The sequence below is a fragment of the Mizuhopecten yessoensis genome, unplaced genomic scaffold (genome assembly GCF_002113885.1).
Source record: "Mizuhopecten yessoensis strain PY_sf001 unplaced genomic scaffold, ASM211388v2 scaffold9987, whole genome shotgun sequence".
Classification (NCBI taxonomy): Eukaryota; Metazoa; Mollusca; class Bivalvia; order Pectinida; family Pectinidae; genus Mizuhopecten; species Mizuhopecten yessoensis.
This window is the reverse complement of record NW_018408322.1, coordinates 1036217-1058443: the sequence shown is the minus strand read 5'-3', so window position 1 is coordinate 1058443 and position 22227 is coordinate 1036217. Positions and strand designations below refer to the sequence as shown.

General features: G+C 35.6%; 1 protein-coding gene across 1 annotated transcript; it reads right to left on the bottom strand.

The window, feature by feature from the left end:
* Positions 1–5346: 5346 nt before the first annotated feature.
* Positions 5347–6674, bottom strand: LOC110459274. The gene has a single exon (XM_021511455.1). The coding sequence runs from the start codon at positions 6661–6663 to the stop codon at positions 5407–5409; it is 1257 nt and encodes a 418-aa protein (XP_021367130.1). The 5' UTR covers positions 6664–6674; the 3' UTR covers positions 5347–5406.
* Positions 6675–22227: the final 15553 nt, after the last annotated feature.

Below are 22227 nucleotides of genomic sequence, written 5' to 3'. Positions count from 1 at the left end.
AGCTTTCTTAGTATATCATTTACAAAGCTCACACCAATACAACATACTTGAATATACAACACTTTTAATAATATTTTAACTTATTACAGGGTTCAGCCCATGTGGGTGAATACCAATACTTAAAAGTGAATTAAGGTTAGTCCTTCCTTTCATAAAAGCATAACAAATACTACTGCTTGATTGTAGGTTATTGGTAAACGTTATCCCAGCGAACGTTTTCTGTGATGTCATTGGAATTATGTTAGAACCAATTTTACATTGTATAGGGCCCCATTCTTCTAACATCACACGTCGACGTGGAGATTGAAATAATACTAGAGAGCTCTCTGCAGAATTATAGTTGAGACGCCAACGAGTAGAGTATGTGTATACTATATCTATTTCCGTTTGAAGTAGCCCTATAGAGGCTGGCATTACTAATGTGTCGTCAGCTAATAACACGCTTACCACGTGTGTACCCTTTATCGTAAGTCAAAGACCTCGATTGTCTAACTCACTTGCAAGGTCGTCAATCATAACAAGGAAACACCAAGCAGAGAGAACTCGACCTTGACCTACAGTACCCTATAGTGTATGTCTGACTTCGCTTGCCTTCGAAAAGCACTGATGCTTTAATATCAATAAACGAGTCATATACAATTCTCCAAAATTTGCTATTGAACCCAATTTATACACTTTATACATTAATCCCTTGATCCATATAGTGTGGAACACTTTTTGATTGTCAAGAAAAGCCCGAGTTTCCTCTGGCCCTGACACCAGACTTAGACATTTTTACAGATAAATGTTCCGCACCAGACAAAAGTCTGGTGTCAGGGCCAGAGGAAACTTTGGCTAGGTCAAGAAAAGCTGCATATACTTTCGATTTCCTCTCAATATAAGAGATAGATTCTTCCACAATGAAAGCAGCCGAATGCTACCGCATTGTTCTTTAAACCCCTGTTGCAATTGTGAGGGAAATTAATTTCATTGCATTACTTTATTATTGAAGGCTCGGTGTGCGCCACCCTGTGGATGAGACAAGAAGACTAGTTCGATCATTTGATGTACATCAAAAGAATCTCGCCGTCACGTAACTGTGAAAATTGACAGGCTTTTCAGTAGGGCGTCTCTCCTTTGTAATCTTCAAAGGACAGGTATTAGTCTAGCGATTGGTCAGGTTTTTTTTGTATATGAGACCAATCAAACAGCTATCTTCGTGCCTTCAATGTTGCTATGACATATTCCAGGGGTGTAGAGAGCGAACGTGAGCGTAACCCCTGGATATCGAGGATGGTAGATATGGTGTTACACCTGTACATGTACCTGAAATGATGACTGAAATGAGTGGAAGGTGAGGTGCTCAGTCTGGTACCCAGTCGATTTTCCCCAACATGGACAGGAGATGCTGGGTGAACAGAGTGAACCTGGAGGATAGAATGATACACGTGGAGTATAATTATTTGTTTTGTGTAAATGTTTGAAATATGAGCACAACGTCATCTTTAATGTACGCACCAAACAGTACAAGCTACCTTAATTATTTCTTCCGTGTCTAAAACCAAATTCGATTTTTGTAAAACAACCCAATCTAGCAAAAGTAGAAGTAGTCTGCAGTGTATGAGTCAAATTTGAGTCGGCTTTGCCAAAATAATAACTTGCATCCTACGATATTCTTTCGACAGCTTTGTAGCAAAATTGATCTAGGACATGTGTTGGCGTACCTGAAACCTGGTCAGCATATTTTATTGTTAAACAAGAGGACGTGATTTGCTTTGGTCCTATTGTGTGGTCAAGAGGGCTAATTGACTATTTAATTAAGTTTTAGCTATTTAGAACAATAACCTTTTTTCAACACTTTTGAATTAATTCATTTCACATTCGCATTGATTATTGTTTTATTGAAATTCATCTTTAGGATTTGTTGTATATCTATTATAAAAGTGAAATTTTATGAATTGTCAGAAATGTCCTTTTTGTGTCTTTCTTCACGCTATTTCAAGTTAACTGGAAAATCATTTTTGATTGAATTTATTTCCCCATCCCCACAATTGCTCTGAAAGAATTAACATAACACGACTCACTACCATACAGAGAAGCAAACAATCCATTTTTTCATGTCTTGGTGTGAAGTTTTGATCAATGACATTGAAGCTTTGCAGGCACTAGTGCATTATATTTTGTTTGCTTACAAAGCTGTGTCATTCATTTAGACCGTAAATGCCATAGACACAGTTCAATACTTATGTTTACCATTTTTTGAGGATTTAAATATCATCAAAATTAAAATCTGCTTAATAAAATTCAGCACATAGTTCAAATGAGTGTATTTATCGTGTATGTTTGCTAAATAAAAAGAACAGCCACCTTCCAAGGTAAGTTTCTCTGAAATATATGCGGAGGTTGGAATACCAGACGTGTTGATTGAAGGCCGAAATGTAAACATACTGTTTAGAATCTAAAGTGGTAAACGAATGTTAGGGTCGATCAATAGTGGCCGACGCTAAGCTCGATCGATGTTAAAACTGCGTTTGTTTCGCTGTGTGTTGACCATTAATCAAATATTTCAATCGCCGTCTTGTGATATACCACATATTTAGATGCCCTTGTCTACAAATATTGTGGAATAACAGAGAACATGGATTTATTTTATACTAACATTGTTCCCGGCTTTCTTTTACAATCAAAGGAACCAAAAAGCTTGCGGCTACTACCGCTAATGAAAGCCTTGGCCACCAATTCTGACTAATGACAATTTCTGTTACACTCTGATTGCTATCAAAGTATATTTAGTCAACGTAACTGATATTAATGTTGCCACTGGTTAGTGAGACTCGGAACAAATATCGGAGTATTTAAGATATATATGTATATTATATTACATTTATCCTACAATAACTGTGAACCAAGAATTCCAACTTAAATTTATTTCAATTGTTTGCCAGAAAGGGAGTTTCATAAAACCTTAAATTATATGAATTTTACAAATTAGTTAATTGATTAATTTCAAGTTAATAATAAGTAATATTTGTATATTCCATATTGTGATTTTTTTCTTCTATCAGCGGAGGTTGATATAACATTCATATTTGTTTAGGTATTGTAGATCTGTTCTCCTGGCACTTAGACCAGTGACTCATGATATTAGTACACATCTTTTGGAGGATTATCAGAAATCAGAATCGGAAAAAAACGTGACGTGGGACACGGGCGGGAAAGGGTGCTGTTAGGCAAATACCAAGTGTTTTCGGTGTTAAATAAAACGGAACCAGTGTTTGTATCCACTCGGGCCTGAACACTGATAACCTCATCTATTTGGTCACTACAGATGGTCTGTCCGCCTCGCACACTTTCTTGCAAGGCCACACTGGACTTACAAAAGTATCAGGCATCAACGCTATTGTGCATTCTCGTTACGATACTTCCCCACGGATTCTGACATCGTCAGTATCATACGAGAATCTACATGTTGTCAAGCCAACAACAGCTGTCACTGTAAGTCAGTTATTCCTCGGAATTTCGTGTCTTTAAACTGTCGCTCAGTGAAGAATAAGTCATTGTCCATCGGATATCTTGTAACATCTCAGGACATTGACATTCTTGCATTGACAGAAACCTGGTTAGGTTCAGATATCGATAACGAGGTACTAGATGAGCTAATACCAACAGGCTATGGATTCCTCCACAGTGCTAGACTCGGCAAACGTGGTGGTGGGGTGGCTGTTCTGTTTAGGAAAGACCAAAGTGTGAGACCAATCTCTTCCAGCCAAGATGATGGATACACACACTTTGAGCACATAACTGTTCCGTCATTGCTGATGATAAACAATTAAGATTGTCTTGGAAAAGGTTGTGACCCGGCATTTAGAGGTTCATTTCCATGCATACAGTCTCCATGACAACCTGCAATCGGCCTACCGCATGGGACACTCTACTGAGACGGCCCTCCTACGTGTACGTTATGACTGATACCGCACATGCTGGATACAGTTTTATCTGAGTGAACGACGGCAGTTTGTTGCCATCGGATTTACCACCTCACATGACAAAGTACTAGATCTCGGGGTTCCTCAAGGGTCGGTATTAGGACCCCGAAAATATTGCCTGTACTTTAAACCGATCGGAGAGATTTGTTGTCGCCATAGCATTCGCTATCATTGCTATGTTCATGACAAACAAATTTGCATGGTCATCAAACCACAGGACAGTTGGGATACAATTTCAGAAAAATCTTGAAGCTTGTCTGACAAATATCAGTACCTGGATGAACGCCAAAATGCTAAAGCTTAATCGTCTTTTTCCTAAATTGTCAGCAAACAATGGCTCTCTAACTCAAGGTCGGTGCCAGAACTAATGAGACTGTCTCAGCTGTTAAAAACCTAGGGGTATACTTTGATAGTTTACTGAACAAGGAGAAAGAAGTGAACGCTTTTGTCAAACCCTGTTACTACCAGATCAGGAACATCAGCTGTATCCGGCAGTTTATAACTGCAGATGCATGCAATATTTTGGTGCATTCACTTCTTACCTCTCGATTAGATTATGGTAATGCTCTGCTCTGTAGTATATTTAAAAACCAACGTCTGCAGAGGGTCCAGAACACTGCAGCACGGCTGTTTGCTCGTACTCGAAAGAAAGAGCACATCACAACTGTGCTATATTCTTTGCACTGGTTACCTGTACGATACAGGTCGCAGTACAAAACTCTGGTGTTCACATAAAAGATGAATAGGGCAGTTCCTCAGTATTTACAGGAGCTTTTTACCTTGTATCAGCCGTCACGATCACTGCGGTCGGAGTCAGAATCATCGAAAATCTCGTACTGTGACTTATGGAAATCGGTGTTTTGGGAGGGTTTGGCCACGTTATAGAATAGCTTACCATCTGCTATCAAAAAGTCAAATACCCTGGCAAAATTAAAAAAAGGACATCAAAACTCACCTCTTCACGTCTGCATTTCAGGCTCTTTGCAAAGACGTTATGGAAATACCACCCTTTATTTATATATTTATGTGCACATTGCGATGACTATCTGCTTGCTTTATGTATAAAGGTGATTGTAAGTTCTTTTTGTTTCACAATTATAACTAATACTATTACAGTATCCATATGTTGTAAAGCGCTTTAGAGTTATTTTACAAATTATATAGGGCGCTATATAAATATTGTATATTATTATTATTATTTTATTGTGAAGCGTGCCACTACTCAAGCGTGGTCAATGTGGCCGTTTCCTTGACAACATATTTATGGGTCTAATAAATCTACCAGCAGAGTCGACCACTTTGTGTCTTGAAAGACTGACGTAAGGCACACACTTGTGTAGAAATAAGAAACAATAACAGTTGTAATTGTTAAGATGTTTATCAAATTTTAATAGCTACGAAGCAAAATATTTAATCAAATGTATAATTAAGAATAACGTCATTAGTCAAAGTCCTCACTACCATTTACCAGTTTTTCAATGGATCCATTATCCTTTAAAATCACATAATTCTTATTCTTTATTTTACGGTATATTTTTCGAAAGGCATATACAAACAGTATACAAACCAGTACTACGACAAAAGGAAGTGGGATTACCCACAAAAGTTTCTGATACGTTGTTTTCTTGTATGGCCAGCATCCTAATCCGTCGAATGTTTTAATGTCCGATAGTTTTGTTGGATACCTCATCCACTCCAGCATCTGTTTAATATTTACAATATAAACATCGTCGTACTGGTTGATATCCCTTAAAGCTTTCTCCATGGCATCTCTCAAATACACTGTCTCAAACCAAGAAGCATGCATGTTGAATCCAAATGGAGACTTGTTTCCTCTGTAATGGCTGTAGAAATTATCCATAATGAATTTGTAAGCCTCATCCTCATTGTTTGGTTTATTGTAGCACCCGTCAACAAAAGTACAAGAGCCCTCGTGCTTATAATCTATCATAGCATTAACAGGAACTTGCCAGAAACCTTTGTGGTTCTGTTTCGGGCACCTATTGTTTAGACACTCGAAGGGCCACCCGTAATCCATTGTAAAGGGCCAAAGGTCATCATCGTCCATTTTGGCTCTCTGATATATCAATGAAATATCGTACTGTAAACCGAGTTGCTTCAGAGCGTCTATTTGTTGATCGCCTGCTGTTATCAGAAAGGGACTCCGCCATCCTATAATGTCCTCTTTTGACACACCAGCTTGTCTGATTAAGTAATTTCTCTGGTCTTCAGCTTCTTTTCGAACTTTATCGCCTGTGTTTACCTTCGAATGTGTTACACTGTGAACACCAAGTTCAAATCCAAGTTGGTGATACTTTTTCAACATTGAGTAATTGGTGTACTTGTCGGAAACAAACAACGTTATACTGATAGGACATCCGTTCGGATTCGTGAAGTTATTCTTCAAAAACAAATAATCATAATGCTTTGAGACATCCACATGCACCACGTCATCGAATGCAAAATATACCATCTGTGGGATTTCGCTGCGGTTCATTGGGTGATTGAATTTACTACAAAAACACTGTGGCAGAAAGCAGTTAACGTCTTGCTGACAGGCGTCCTGTGACGTTGATGCACTCAAGCAGGCGATAAACACACTACCGAATATAACATGTATAAAGAATAAATTGTAATTGGCAAGTCGTATTCCAGCCATTCTGTCGTGGATTTGATTTTTGCTCAAATAAATGTACATCACGCTTTATGTACTTTTCCACCAGTGATAGATGATATATGTTTACTTACGTGTACTTGCTAAATTATGAATATGGCTAGAAGCCACTCGTAAATTGTTATATTATCAATGACGTTTGTTTACTTAATGGCTGATTGATATCAGAAACATTATACAACCCGTCCAAATAGATATTGCAGTGCAAGCTAAACTTTCTTTCCCGTTGGCAAGAAATAGTTTCCGATGCAGAAAACCTATTTATCAAAACCAATTGATCCATAACGCCCCAATTCCTTTTACGACACAGTGGCCAGTGACATCACCGTTGTTTTCATTGTACATAATAAAGTAGAATGTACAATGAAGTCATGTAGCTGTGCATTATTAAGCCGTAGCTGTCGTTTATTATTATAGTTAATTGTCAGTTACAGGTAAACAAAATTATTATTTTTGCAAATTTGAGATGACAATCCACAATTTATTTACAACATAAGGCTTTACTATATTCGCACATTGAAATGTAATAAACTTTAACAATAAAATAAAATCCATTGAAACACCACAAATATTTAAATGTGATCCGGAAAGAATCCCAATATCACTGTTGAATATTATTGAGGAGGAAAGAGTTTGGGAATAAATTAATCCAACAGAATGCTGTAAACCTTCTTGAAGAGGGAATACAGTAATCAAATAATTATTTTGTAATATGAATATTTATGGAATAGAAATACACAAATATCGATTCAGGAAAAGTCCAAAAGATCTTCACACATAATGATCCATACTTGGAGGTAGAATTAATCCAGTAGACCTTTCCTGAGATAACTTAACTGCCACTAGTGTTGGTTTAGATGTTATTTGAGGTTTGAAATGATTAACCCTCTGCTTCAGGGATGATTTTGTTTTTATTCATGGTGCAAACAATTAAGTGCCATTTTAGAAAACTTTCAATTTTGTTCTCAGTTCAATGTGTAGTAAAAATCAACATGTTGAATACACACAAATGCCTGGTCATTGTTAACTTCATTGCCTGTACACTGTTCAGTAGCTGTCTGTTCTTAACACAAAAAGGTGTCCACTTTTACAACAGATGGGTACTGTGCTTTAAATAGGAGAAAAGCCTGAGAATGGACATATTTCGGCCTTTCTTCTTTACGTAAGACATGTCAACCAATGCACAATGCGGGACGTCGACGTGAAACAGCGCCACGTCAGGATCGTTAGATCCCCTTAATCGATGAATAGCGTCGAAACAAAACGTTGTCCAGGAGAAAACGCTCAGTGTCAGAAGTTCATAACGGACACACAAGATATTGACAAGATATTGACGTTACAAGTGTATTTTAACTGTTGTGACGTCAAAATCAGGTCGTTTTTTGGTAGTTGACGGCAGTCATGCTTTTGTATAAAATGTGTCTCCAATAATTCAATTCTACATTTACGATTCATTATCGACTTTATCATGATGAAATGAAATTATTTGATGATTTTTATAAAGTTGTGAAACGAAGAAATATAGACATTACATGACAAATAAGTTTAAGTAATACGATTATTTAGGTCATCTTACTTCACAGGAAAAAGGACGCTGGTAGAGATATTACATTTTACTTGGTAGAGTGAATTTAATTGTATATTGTGGAATATATAACTCGGGATTCGAAAATCATGAATTAACAAAAATAGCATAACTGTCAGGTGGGATCAAAATATTTGACAGGCCTGCCATTCAAAACATTACACGGATCTATAGACCTTAAGTATGTGGGTCCGTGCAGTGAAAATGGTTGATTAATTATTGACATTAAAAATGTACAAGTCTGAAGACAAAATGGTAAATTATTAATTACTTCTGTTTTTACTTCACTGGGTAGTGCCGTACATTTCACGATGTGTGCAGTGTGTGTATGTACTGTCAAGCGTTGATTTCATGTTTTGACGAACGATGACGATAGCGTGCCAATGTAATGTATGGTTAGTTATTGGTTACCAAGGTCAGGTGATGTCGAGCATTCGCCTACAGTGTACATACCGTGTGTGAAGAATAATGTTGCAAAAAGAAGCGTCGGTCTGAACAGTGGCTGCAAAACACAGCTGTCCGGTGAAGTCGGTGACGGTGGAGGTCGCGTCATGGTCAGCCGGTCAGCGACTTTCCATCACGTCATGGCAACCAACTAAATATGCCAACTCATGTCAGGCCTATCGTATGATGTTGTATCACTGGCACTTCCAAGAAACCCCGCTTGATATCGGTACGATGATGATGGTTTTAGCAGTTAACGCAATCCGGGAATCCCAACCCTACGCACTGAAAAATGTTGGCGCGACATTAATCAAGTTTAAACGAGGCAACACGATTACGTGATAAATCTTGCACGCGTAAAAGAACAGCGTCTAATTTGCATATCGAGTTATCTAGGTCATGTCGCCTTATGAGACAGCAAAACTTTACAATTAGTTACATTTGACGTGATAGAATAAAAATAATCAACTTATGTGCGTGCATTATGTTGATTATTTCTTAATTATTCAAAGGGGGGCTTCAAATGACTCTTTAATCAAGAAGATGGTTGATATTTTATCTAAAGATACATTGTCAAAAGAAATCTTTGTGAACATTTTGACAAAAGGTATGTTATTTTATGTAGATCATATTTTGTCCCTTCTCTGTCTCAGATGATGACGTTTTTACCAAATCGTTGACATTTAAACGTGCAATTAAAAATGTACATTTGCGAGCTGTGGGACAATTATTGAGTGAAAATAGTGCAAAATGTGAGGACATTGGACGTGAACAGAATGTTCTGAACAACAGAATTATTGCCATCAACAATTAATATACATTCGCTGTAATCATAATTCAATAAATTCAAGTATGCAGGATCCGTTGCCTCCATCCTGGTTGTTGGACTATCAGTAAGTCATTTCCTTAAAATTTAGTGTCCGGCAGCTTTGCTGCATTTTCATGTTATGATTTATATGCACTGTCCGTATCAATCATTAAAAAAAGGAAAGAATAAAAACAAATCATGCAAATTTTAGTCTTTATTATTATTAAATAGTGTTGTCTATACACATCCAGAGACTTAATATATACGTCTCTAGTCTGATTAGTAACAAATAAAACCCGACCTTTTATATGATTATTATCAAATTAAGTACTTCAAACAGTAGTTTTTGATTTACATATAAATCTCCGATGTTATTCGATGTGTCAGAGACGGCTCATTCCCCAAATACCAACTCTGGAAAATTCAAAGGTGTTTATATAGGAAATCCTTTGAAGTTTAGTTATAGCCTGTTTCAACTAAGAATGTCAACTCATTTTGTAGATATGATACTAAAGTCAATGATAAAATGGATAGAAAGTTTTTATTCATACATAAATAACTGTAATACACATTTAATACAGCAAATAATAGAAAATAATCATTAAATATTGATATTTACATTATATGAAAAAAATAGCATTACATTATATGAAAAATTAAATTCCTTAATACAAGCCACATTGATACTAATGTCAGCAATAAAATAAAGTTTCTATTCATACATATAACAGTAATACACATTTAATACAGCACTAAAGGATAATGATTTAACATGAATATAAACAGTAAACCACTAAATGAAGCCGAGGTTTCTAGAACAAATCACATTCTCTATATATATATCACTTAAGTCTCTAGCACAAAACATTCTATCCCAGATGCAGAAGCTGTGATGCTGAATCGGCGTAGGTCATCAGGTCGATAGTTCCAGTCTGATAACGGTCTTTCAGGGTGTCCAGGCGTCTGTCGATGTTGGCGTATCTCTTTAAAGCACACAATAACAGATAAAGTCACACAAGTTCACACAAATTTGAAAATAAGTACGAGTTTTATATGACAATAATTATAAGAGAAATCACACAAGTCTGAAAGTACAAGTTCAACTAAAACGAAGAAAAATTCTGAATACAAAATTCACATTCACTGAGTTAAGAAGTTGATGTTTCCAAGTACAGAGCGAAATATGATAATTCTCCAAAGTGTGCTACTGTTATATACATTACCCACTTAACTAGTGATTATCTGATTAGTTATCAGAAGAACAGCTTGGGATGGGAACTCTAAATATTACTTATTATTTTGCAATTATTAGCAGCTATTGATTATCTGATTAGTTATCAGAAGTTGCTTTACCTGTGCAATTTACCTGTACACTTTACTGCAATAGACTATAACTCACTATCATCACAACTGACCACCTTTGTAAACATGTGATTTTAAGCAAAGTTGGTATTCGGGGAAGACCCCGTCAGAGACGTATATATTGCCAGAGTCTCTGATACGAGATTGCCTTTAGGGCGTAGTGGTATTCTTTATTCTCTCCAGCTGGTATATGCGCTAGCGGCTCATTCCCCGAACACCAACTCTGGAGAATTGAAAGGAATGTGTTTATATAGAAATCCTTTGAAGTTTAGTTATAGCCTGTTAATCAACTAAGAATGTCAACTCATTTTGTGGATATGATACTAGAGTCAATAATAAAATGAATAAACAGTTTTTATTTCCTACATATAACTGTAATTCACATTTAATACAGCACTAAGTAATAGAAAATAATCATTAAATATTAATTTTTACATTATATGAAAAAGAAAAATAACACTACATTATATGGAAAACAAACCTCCTTAATTTAAGCCACAATGATACTAATGTCAGCAATAAAAAAAACAGTTTCTATTCCTACATATAACAGTAATACACATTTAATACAGTACTAAGTAATAGAAAATAATCGTTAAATATTAATTTTTACATTATATGAAAAAGAAAAATAACATAACATTATAAGGAAAACAAAATTAAGTCCATATATAAAGTTTTCTAAATCAATCATTTTGAGTCCACCCTCACTATAGTCTTGAACAATTGTTGAGCGTTTTATTCTATCAATTGGTGATTGCCAGACAAAATTGTATATTTTTTTTTGTTCAATGATTGAATTATGACTTTACTTGGAGTAGGGAGAGATATAAACAGGTGATTTATTTTTGCAATGATAAGAGATTTAAGAACAGTTATTCACCCTATAGGTATTAAAAGTCTTCTTGACCACTGATGTAACTTACCATCTATAATACTAATAATTTTGTTGAAATTTACATTACCCATGTCTTCTAAATTGACAGAGATATCAATTCCAAGTAAGGTAAATTTGGTTGTTCCCCATTTTAGTTTCCACCTTCGATGGTATACATCAGTTTTTGCTACCTATCCAAATAACATTTATTTTTTTCAGAATTTACTTTTAACCCTGATATTTTAGCATATTTATCATATACAGATTTTGTGCCATTTAAAATAAAGGATGTGTCATCAGCGAACTGAGAGAGCCTGTGCTCTTTGTTATTTATGTTTACGCCCTGAAAGTTTTTATATTTTTTTTTACCGTGATAGCTAATATTTCAGCTACCTAAAGAAATAAGTAAGATGATACCGGATCCCCATGTCTACAGCCCCATTTTATGTCTACAAAGTTGGATAAAAAAAAACATTCTGTATTAAAACATAACAGATAATAATATCAAACTTAATTTATAGAAATCTGAAAATAAATACAAGTACTGTATAACATATATATGACAATAATTATAAGAGAATTCACACAAATCTGAAAATTAAGTATAACTAATATATCATAATAAATATATGACTGATTCTGAAAACTGTTCTAAATATTGATTATTATTTTGCAATTATAAGCATTTATTGATTATCTGATTACTTCTCAGAAGTTGATTTACCTGTGCAATTTACCTGTACACACTTTCTGCAATAGACTATATCTCACTATCATCACAACTTGCCACCTACGTAAACATGTGATGTTAGGCTCTAGGAGTGTTGTCGCAGACGGTCACTTTTCCTTTGAAATAGCTATGATATAACCAACTAATTGGTGTTGGCTAAGCTCCTCCCCTTTACAGATTACAATACATTTTTCCATTCTCATTGGTCTGCCAATGAAAATGGAACGTGCCCAATTTGTGAACCTCATTGAACCTGTTAACAGGAAATGACACCGTGGGAAATAACAATAAATAAAAATACAAATAAAGAAAGAACTATTTTTTTATTATTCAGCAAAATTGTTATAAATTAAACGGACAGAATTCATCTCTACAGAGTGGGCGAACGAGCCTTTTGTTTTCATTTTGTGACAAGTCCGTGTTGTGATAGAAAGATACGTTACAATAGAACCTTAATTGTCGGTAGGGATATACCGTTACATCTGTAGGTTTAATATAAGTTTTAATATCATTTTCAAATGTAACAACCGCGTTTTCTTTACCATTTCTCCTTCAGGTTCTGTGCTTTTTTAGTCCTGGCTTCCAACGGGGTCTTAAAAACGACTGATAACGGGCATTTCCTGGTCTTCAACTGACATATTGCTCGGTACCTATGATATAATTCAAGTTTCAAGTTTTATTCGAACTTTAGGCCATTGGCCCATCAGTATACAATACATGTTATACACAAATCATGGACAATGTACAGATAATGAAGACAATCATATTCCATTATAATACCCTTAATTTGTTTGCCTCATAGATGAATTTTCCTAGTATACACAATTCTTTAATATCATGGACACTCAATAACTGAACGGCTTTAATCACAGATGTTTTTTTCCAATAATAGCTTTTGATAAAACGTGATCTGAGATTTTGGAATTTAGAACGGACTAATATATAATGAAAGTCGTCCTCTACTTCAGAGGGGGAGTTACACTGTTTACAATATCTACGTTCTCTAGGTATATTATTATACCTTCCAACTTCTACAGCAAAAGAATGTGTAGATGTACGGATTCGAGTTTAACAAATGCGACATTTCATTTGTATATATTTTGTGAGGTAAAATTTTAATGATTCTCCGAAATCAATGATATTTTTATACAATAAACATTTTGGAGAGTTTTCCATTGAGGCCCTAAGGGATTGTATGCCTTGATCAAAAATTCTTTGTTTTATCGATGGTAAAAACACATTTTGCTGAGAAATACATGGATTTAACCAAACATCAATTAAGACCAAGATTATTCAATTCATCTCTTACTGCTTTAGCCCAGTTGAAATCGTTTTTACTACAACATTTTAATAAAAATCTATAGGCAGTGGAAATGATACAATTTTAAGATTTTAAGATCTTAAATCAATATTTTATCATTCTATTTTTTCTCATACAAACTAGAGGTAATCGTCCCAATTCAAGATATACCATGTTGTTATTGGCCGATATAACACATACTTAGTCGCGCTGAGGCTCTAGGGATGCTTTAAACTCCTCGACACTTCGACAATTTCATTTAATTTATTTGCGTACGTTCACTTTGTTGTGTATGTCCGTGTGTCACTGACTCTGAAACTTTCGTTTTGTGGCCTTCAAATGCTTTTAAAAATCAGCCGGTTTCAGCCGCCTGACAAGTTGTTAGTACCATTCGTCATGGCGATACATGTGGTGTGATTGGATTGTGCGATTCCAAATGTGCAGCCATTTTTTCCTGAAGAACAATGTGTAAAGTCCCTTCAAACAATCAGTCAGAAACGATCTTATTTACAGTAAACAAAACACATCTATGTCATTTTTCTAATGCTTGCATTTAACATTGACTGCAGGACATTGTGTTAAAATTACAATATTACAAAATGAAAATATATTGTTCCTTATAAATATAAAACAATCGATGTGATAAAATGTTTGCTATCAGTGACTAGGACGTATGGTCGTACGAGTTGCTTCCCTTGCCTAAACTGGTATGGTATACGTATGTATATATATAAATAGTGCTAAAAAGGTTTAGTGTGGTCGGGTGGTGCAGTGGAAAGCGCGCTCCCGTTTATCAAAGGTGGCCGGGTTCAATTCCCCGATCGGACGTTAAAAGATATGTGGTCACCTCCTCGATCACGTGGGGTTTCTCCGGGTACTCCGGTTTCCTCCCACATTAAAACCCTCCACGCGCTAACATCCGGGCAAACAAGTGTTATTAACACAAGTTGAAATAATTTGTTTCCTGGTTGTTGTAAAATAAATAAAGTTTAGATAAAAGAAATAAGTTCGGTCAAATCCTAATTTAAAAAAGTGTGTAAATGAAAAAAGTGAATGGGCTTATTTTTGGTATACCAAATTTACAATAAGAAATACATATAAAAAAAAGACTGAAAAAAATGGAACATTGATAAAATGCACCTCCGCATTAAAGCCATTTTGGTCTCTGTGTAGTATAACATATAGATAGACAAAAAAGTAAAGAGTATGAAAAACTTAAACATATAGCACAATATATTTATAACAAAATTATCTGAAGATGGAAATAAAGTTATAAATTTACATTTGCATGGCATTGTCACTATATAGCCTCTTTGAAAGCCGTGTCGTTGATGGGACTTTAATTACCATGCAGCCCGAGACACAATTCTTAGCGTATTAATACAACACTGACCGGAACTACAATATCCAATGTAAATAAACATGACGGCTGCTGAAATATCGCTGGGCATTGTGAGACTTGACAATGTCATTACAAATTTATGTGCAAAAGAAAAAAGTAAATAAAAAATACTTTTATTACAACAAAAACAAGACCAAGGTCTGCAATATCGTACAAAATGCACATCGGTTGAAATCGCCAATGGAAACAATTTTAACACTCGTGCAATTATCAGAAATATCGTCTGTTACACTGATCAACAGGGGTTCGTTACACATGTCTGAAATTCACATATTCTATAGACCAACTGACACATATGTTACAGACCTACTGATATGAGTCACAGCACACATAACCGTCAGACATTTGTAACGAACCCCTGTGCTCCGTCGCAAGATCACTCACTTCAAACGATATCAGTTTCATGCGTCTCGCAGCCACGGTTTCCCCAGTTTCTGATCAAGACATGTCAAATAACGAGGCCGTTATATAATCTACCGACTGTAGTCAGATTCCCATACAATCAACAAATAAATTCAAGTCTGGATTCTTCACAATTTAACTTCCAAGAATAACTCCCTCGAGGAGGTCAAGGTCGGATTCACGGTGTTCACTGTATTTATCCAGGCGCGAAATCTGTTCCGGGGAAAAATCGGAACAATTTAAAATCTAACATTCAGCTCAGATTTCTATTGATAAACTTAAATCACCCTATAGACATATCATACGCAATTGTATTGATACTGAATTGTGGAATAAAATTGAAGTGTTTGCTAAAATTTCAAAGTACTACTTTGTTTGCCAATCAGTACGCGACAATACGCTGTTCAAATTATTGAACCAAATAGTGTGGACTGTCGATAAGGCGGGCATTTTTAATTTTAAATATAAATTATAAGTTCAAAAAGAACATAAGAGGAAGAGAAAACGTAAATATACGCTGTTCAAATTATTGAATGAAATTGTGTGGATTGACGATAAGGCGGGCATTTTTAATTTTAAATATAAATCATAAGTTAAAAAAGAACATAAGAGGAAGAGAAAACGTAAATTTAAGTATTGAACTGTTTTTGTATGATATTTATGATCTATTTGAATGGCACAGCTTTGCAAGCAAACAACTTATAATGCGCGCTAAGCTCAATGCGTAATTATTTCGCAAAAACATGATCGATATCTTGTCCGATTCCGGCCACATACAGGCGTTATTAAATTAGGGATTTCTTATTTTTATTTATCTTTCCTTTCCCAACGAGTAAATTATTATACAATGTAAGTTTATATAATTTCGATTCCAACCTTTTGGCCTTTAGCATAACCGATGAGTCTTAGTGTAACGAAACAGCTGAATGGTGCAGTATCACTGTGTGTTAACGACACCGGATATTGTTATCAAGCAGGCGGTGATCACATAAAGTGGGCTTCTGTTGCAGATGAGTTTTTTTTTACATCTCCCTAAACCGTACACCGCTGTCATTTCGTAGTTATGACAGTATCAACACATTGTTCCTGCATGTACACGTATATCACTTCGGTAAAGTGGATATTTCGGGTTTGCTGTTAAATTGCAAAACATATAGTAACTCTTGACTGCCTATACAGATTTAATTAATAGAGGTAAAACACAAGTCATGCTGAACACATATTCCTATGGTTGCTTATATATGACATTTCGTCTTTTCGCTTTGTCGCCCGCAAAATAAAGTCAAGCGAAAAAAACGAAATAACGAAAAGACGAAAACTCACTAAAGCGAAATAACGAAATAACGCTAAACCGCGGTAAAAGTAACGTAAAAGCGTGGAAATGAAATGGCGTTATTTTCTCCCTTCCTTTGGCCTTATTTCGTTATTTCGCCTTTGCGCGTTTTAGTCTTTTTGTTATTTGTTATTTCGGGGGAGGGAGGGGNGAAATGTCATTTATGCCAACATACACCATATAACCATTCCACCATAAAATTGCAAGATTAGTACCATGTATGTACATGCATTCGGTGATTCCTTGTCTGAAAATGGTTAATGTATAGGCTCACAGTGTTAGAGTATCAGATAAAATAGTAGGAGATAAAAACAGGCACGATCACTTAGCCTGTCCAAAGATAATTAAAATTAATATACTGTAGATTAGTTGTCTATTCTTGGAAAATGTCGGTGGTCGGCTGTCATGAAAATGTCACCTGCGTGCTATCAGCAATACAAAATGGTGCTAATTTAAAACGCCAGAAGTAAAAACCTCAATAAAATCAACCACGCAATTATATGATCTCTCTCAGTTTGGATTGATTAAATTGGTAAGTCACGTTGTCATTCAAATCTATTCAGTTCATAAATCTCATAAATTTAACAAAACAGTGTCTTTTACAGTTTTCAATAAGATTCACCAGTTCTGAAATATGTGATATCAAAGTTTGTCTTTCTACACAAACAATGTACGTATTAAACGTATCGCAACGTTTCAATATCGACTTGTTCCTTTGTGAAGCTATGACTGTCATTTGGTCTTGAAATTAAACTCGCAAAGAAAACACAATTCCTTAAGATTTTCCACAATGCTAAATGAACTTGCAGAAAGAGCTGTGCATTAACGTTTATTTATATTTATAAATCTGTTGCATTTCATGATAACCTAGAACTTCTTGGTTAACAATTTCATTTTGTATATTGTTTTTCTCTTCCCTTTTATTGATTTACTTATGTGTTTACAATCATCACCCTTTCATGAATGATCATTGCTTTCGTCGGGAATCTGTCTTCCTCTCTTCTTACTCTTATGTCTCTCGTATCTTTGTCTTTCAATCAGTTTCTGCTTTTAAACCAAACTATCCCCCAGTCTCCTTTTCAACTACTTTCAGTCAGTTTATTTTAGATTGGTTTTTTAGGTGTATGCTATGCAAGTTACATTTGTAAACCAAATTTTTCATTAATGATAAACTTGTTATAAAAGAAACAAATTGGTGAGTCATCTAGCCTTCTTGCAGAACAGAGGTGCACAGAATATTGATGAAACTTGAATGTGTCCTGAACGTATGCCTAGTTAAGAGAGTGTTGATGTAAAGGAACGTAGCTGATGTATTCCATCCTCAGACGGTTCCTCATGTATATGATAGTCTGGAATTAATTAAAAAAAAAAAGACTAGTTATTCACAACTCTGCTTACTTTGTAACTTGTGATACCCTAATATCGACCTAAGGATTAACAGGGGAAACACATTATAAGAAAAGTAACACGAAAGCAGTTTGCAAAACATACTGAAAGCGAAAAATATCATGCACGCATTATTGAATGTCAAAATTGAACTGTTTGAAGCCTTTCCTTCTGGCATGCGTCTGCACAAACATCATGGTAATCGAGAAATCGTTTAAAATACTCCGACATATTTGGCCTCGTTGACATTGAAAGTAAGTCAATATAATTAACATATTTAAAAGTCCTTTATCACTGTAATAAATAGGCTAAATAGCATAGCCCTATGCCGTTAGAACACAGAAAGAGAGTTTTGAAAATGTTAAAAAAAACACTATTGAATTTGACCCATACAACATAAACAAAATGTTGCCATTTGACCTTAAAATGGCTCCTGAGAAGAAACGATCCTTAAATGAAACATATACGGCTATGGATCAATGAAAGATGAACAAAGGTGAACTACGTATGAAATTTTGGGGGAAAATATCAAGCACTTCTTGAGAAATAGCGATTACAAACTTGAACTGGCAAAGTCCAAGATGGCTGCCAAGGCAGCCATTTTGTCGTTCCGATCAACATGCACAAACATTGACCAAGGGAAATGTTCGTATGAAACTCGAGATATATTCAATGAGAACCTTTTGAGAGTTAAAGATGGTGGAAGGGTTGAAGGACGGACGGTTTGTTTGTTTTGTTTGTTTGTTTTTGCTTTACGTCCTATTAACATTTTGGTTGATGTATAAACAGGGTTATTTTCGTTACAGTGCATCTATGAATACTTTATGTAAATGGTACTGTTACGGTCGAAATTCGCCGTTTCTGCTAAACCAACAGATAACCACGACAAAATCAAACAGTTAACGTATTTACTATATACCAAAGCTATATACAGTAGTTATTAACATATTTACATAGTAAGTCAAACAACCCAAAATTGCCGGACTATAACGTAGAAAACGAAACACGTAATATTTCTACAACTCCCATTACATCTTTGGAACTAATAACATATAAACACTACTTTTAACTACCCTATATAACAGTACCACTCCATCAGTTATAGTATGGAAGGAGAGTTCCAGTTTTAGCTTTTTTATTAATTATGTTCTAGTTTTTACGTTGAGTATTCTCCCCTATGAAAAAAAATAACAAACAGACAAATCACGCTCAAGAGGATACTTATGAACTTGGGTGATGATGCTTATTGAACAAGCATTTCATGAAAATATATTACAGTAAGATATTGAATTGTTGCTTTTTATATTCATTATTCGAAAGAAAACGGGTAATTCTTTTATAAAGAGAAAACTAAATCCCCCGAAAGTATGACTTTTTAAACAGTATACAGATGAAACAATCAAAACGGTTTTTTTTATTAGAAAACTTCCCATTTCAATATTCGATGTTTTATTCCTAAAGACTTTTGAGGCTGTGTATCTTTAATTCCTTTATATCACCATTTGTAGAGTGAAGGATTAGCAGTGTGAAATACCTCACTTCGTTCCCTGCATTTTTAGACTCTCAAATTTCTAGCGACTCTAGCTTTGTCTGTGTTTGCGTTCATATTTAAATATGCAAGATACACGACTCTGCTGGAGGGTTACTTGGTACTCTAGGTTTAACGTAACGGTGATGGCCTCACAATTGTGTTGAGTAGTGGCAGGGTTACATTGTACAACATACACCATTATTTATTTGTTATCAACTTGTTATCCTCTAATTTTGTGGCATTCATGTGATCAAGGGGTTCAATTAACCTCCCTTTCTGATTCAACTGTAGTTAAGACCAGTTAGGATTTTCACCTTTTTGGCCTCTGGCCATCCTCGACATCCAGGGGTTACGCTCACTTTCGCTCTCTACACCCCTGGAATATGTCATAGCAAAATGAAAGGATCAGTGTGCGCCACCTTGTTGATGAGACAAGAAGACTAGTTCGATCTTTTGATATAAATCTCGCGGTCACGTAACGGTAAAAATTGACAGGCTTTGAAGTCGGGTGTCTCTCCTTTGTAATCTTCAAAGGACATGTATCAGCCTAGCGATTGGTCAGTTTTTTTACCCGAGACCAATCAAACAGCTACCCTCGTGCCTTCAAGTTTGTTATGACATATTACAGGGGTGCAGAGAGCGAAAGTGAGCATAACCCCTGGATGTCGAGGATGGCCCCTGGCATTACCGATGAATCTAAGAAGAACAAAACAGCTGTATATTGCAGTGTACTTCATATTTGGCAATCTGTATCTACTACCTAATTGTATTGGTAAAACACCATGTGGAAGTCTTCCGTTCATCAACATACACAAATGCACGCATACACAAATTACATGGAGGCACGTCCTTAAATGACATTATCTGTTAATAGGACGTTAATTAAAATAAAACCAAACCTGCACAACGCGTCGCAACAGGTTATGTTTATGAAATATTTCTGCAGAAAATGACTTGAATATGATCCATTATAATGACGGTTGTGATAATACATTTTAACTTTATGGTACCTTTACCTAAATATGAACATTTTGAAGCAATTCTATGCACCTGTTACAGAATCAATACACTCATTAAGAATAATTCAAAACAAAGAAAAAATATATTCTTGCTATAAAATTAAGGAAATCTAGATTAATGCCGATAACAAAGCACTAAGATGACATCAAAGTAAACGTATAAAGGTGAAATATATCAGATATTACCTTAACGTCTGTTTAGGAACACACAACGAATGCAACTCAAGTTTTGTATAACATGTTCCCGGTAGAGAGGCATGCGATACAAAAATATAATCGGGTTGATAGCTGAGTTTGCCGAAATAACGAAGTCACTCAGGAGAATTAAAGAGTCCGGTACAGAATGGTACATAAGAAACCAGGTAACCCTGACAATATAAGGACACAAACACAGCACGGCCAACATGTTCATGACAACAAGTGTTACATAGGGACGCCAGTAAGCCACTTTGACTTTCCTATTTGAGGAATGCTTCGCTGACCTTATAGTAATTCGTGTTGTCTCATCCTCGGAACGAGGTCGTAGGCGTATATTTTGAGTTATACACGGTGTTGCTACTATTTCTACTTTGGACTTGTCACCGTTGGTAAGTTCGTTGCTGTTTCTTCTTGGCCTGTAGCTCGCTGATCCAGTTTTAGCGATGTCATTAAGTCGGTCCGTGCATTGTGTATTACAATGTATATTCACATGTGTCGCGTCTACGTCGTGATTAGACGGTACTTTGCTGTCTTTACTCGACGATATTTCTTTTCTGCTCAAACGTGGCTGATTTAAATAAGTGACTTTTGACAAGTCTTTCTCGTGTTTAATGTCTGCATTTAAAGTTCGATTTGTAATACTATCAGGAGGTACACCAATGAGTCTTGCTTTCTTCTTCAAAGTGAGAATACTTATCCAGTTGAAAATCGTTGTACCTATCAAGGTAATAGCCAAGAAGGCTACATTTGCTATCCCGAGTACTTCGTAATTTGACACGAAGAGCTTAATATCAATACACACTTCGATTGGTCCGTTGTTTTCGTACAAAAATCCAAACACTGAGCTGTTGAATATTATAATTAACCCAGGAACTACACAAGACGTAATCACAGCGAATCTTATCCCCATCATATTTTTATACTTGATGGGATGGGCTATGGCCACGAGCGATATCCACAAAAGCATGGCCAATGATGTTGCAACAGAGATGAACCCAAGAAGGGCCTGGAAGAAGCAGGATGTGTAAGATTGGTTGCCGATCACCTCTGCTATACCGCGCCAAACAGCAGCAAAGCCCAGTAACAAATCTGAGATATTTATCGGTAACAGATAAACTATAAATTTCTTACGAAATGTTTTCTTTTTCACAGTTATCAATGCAAAGTAACCATTAAACACAATTACACTTAGGCATATCAAACAGCTTGAC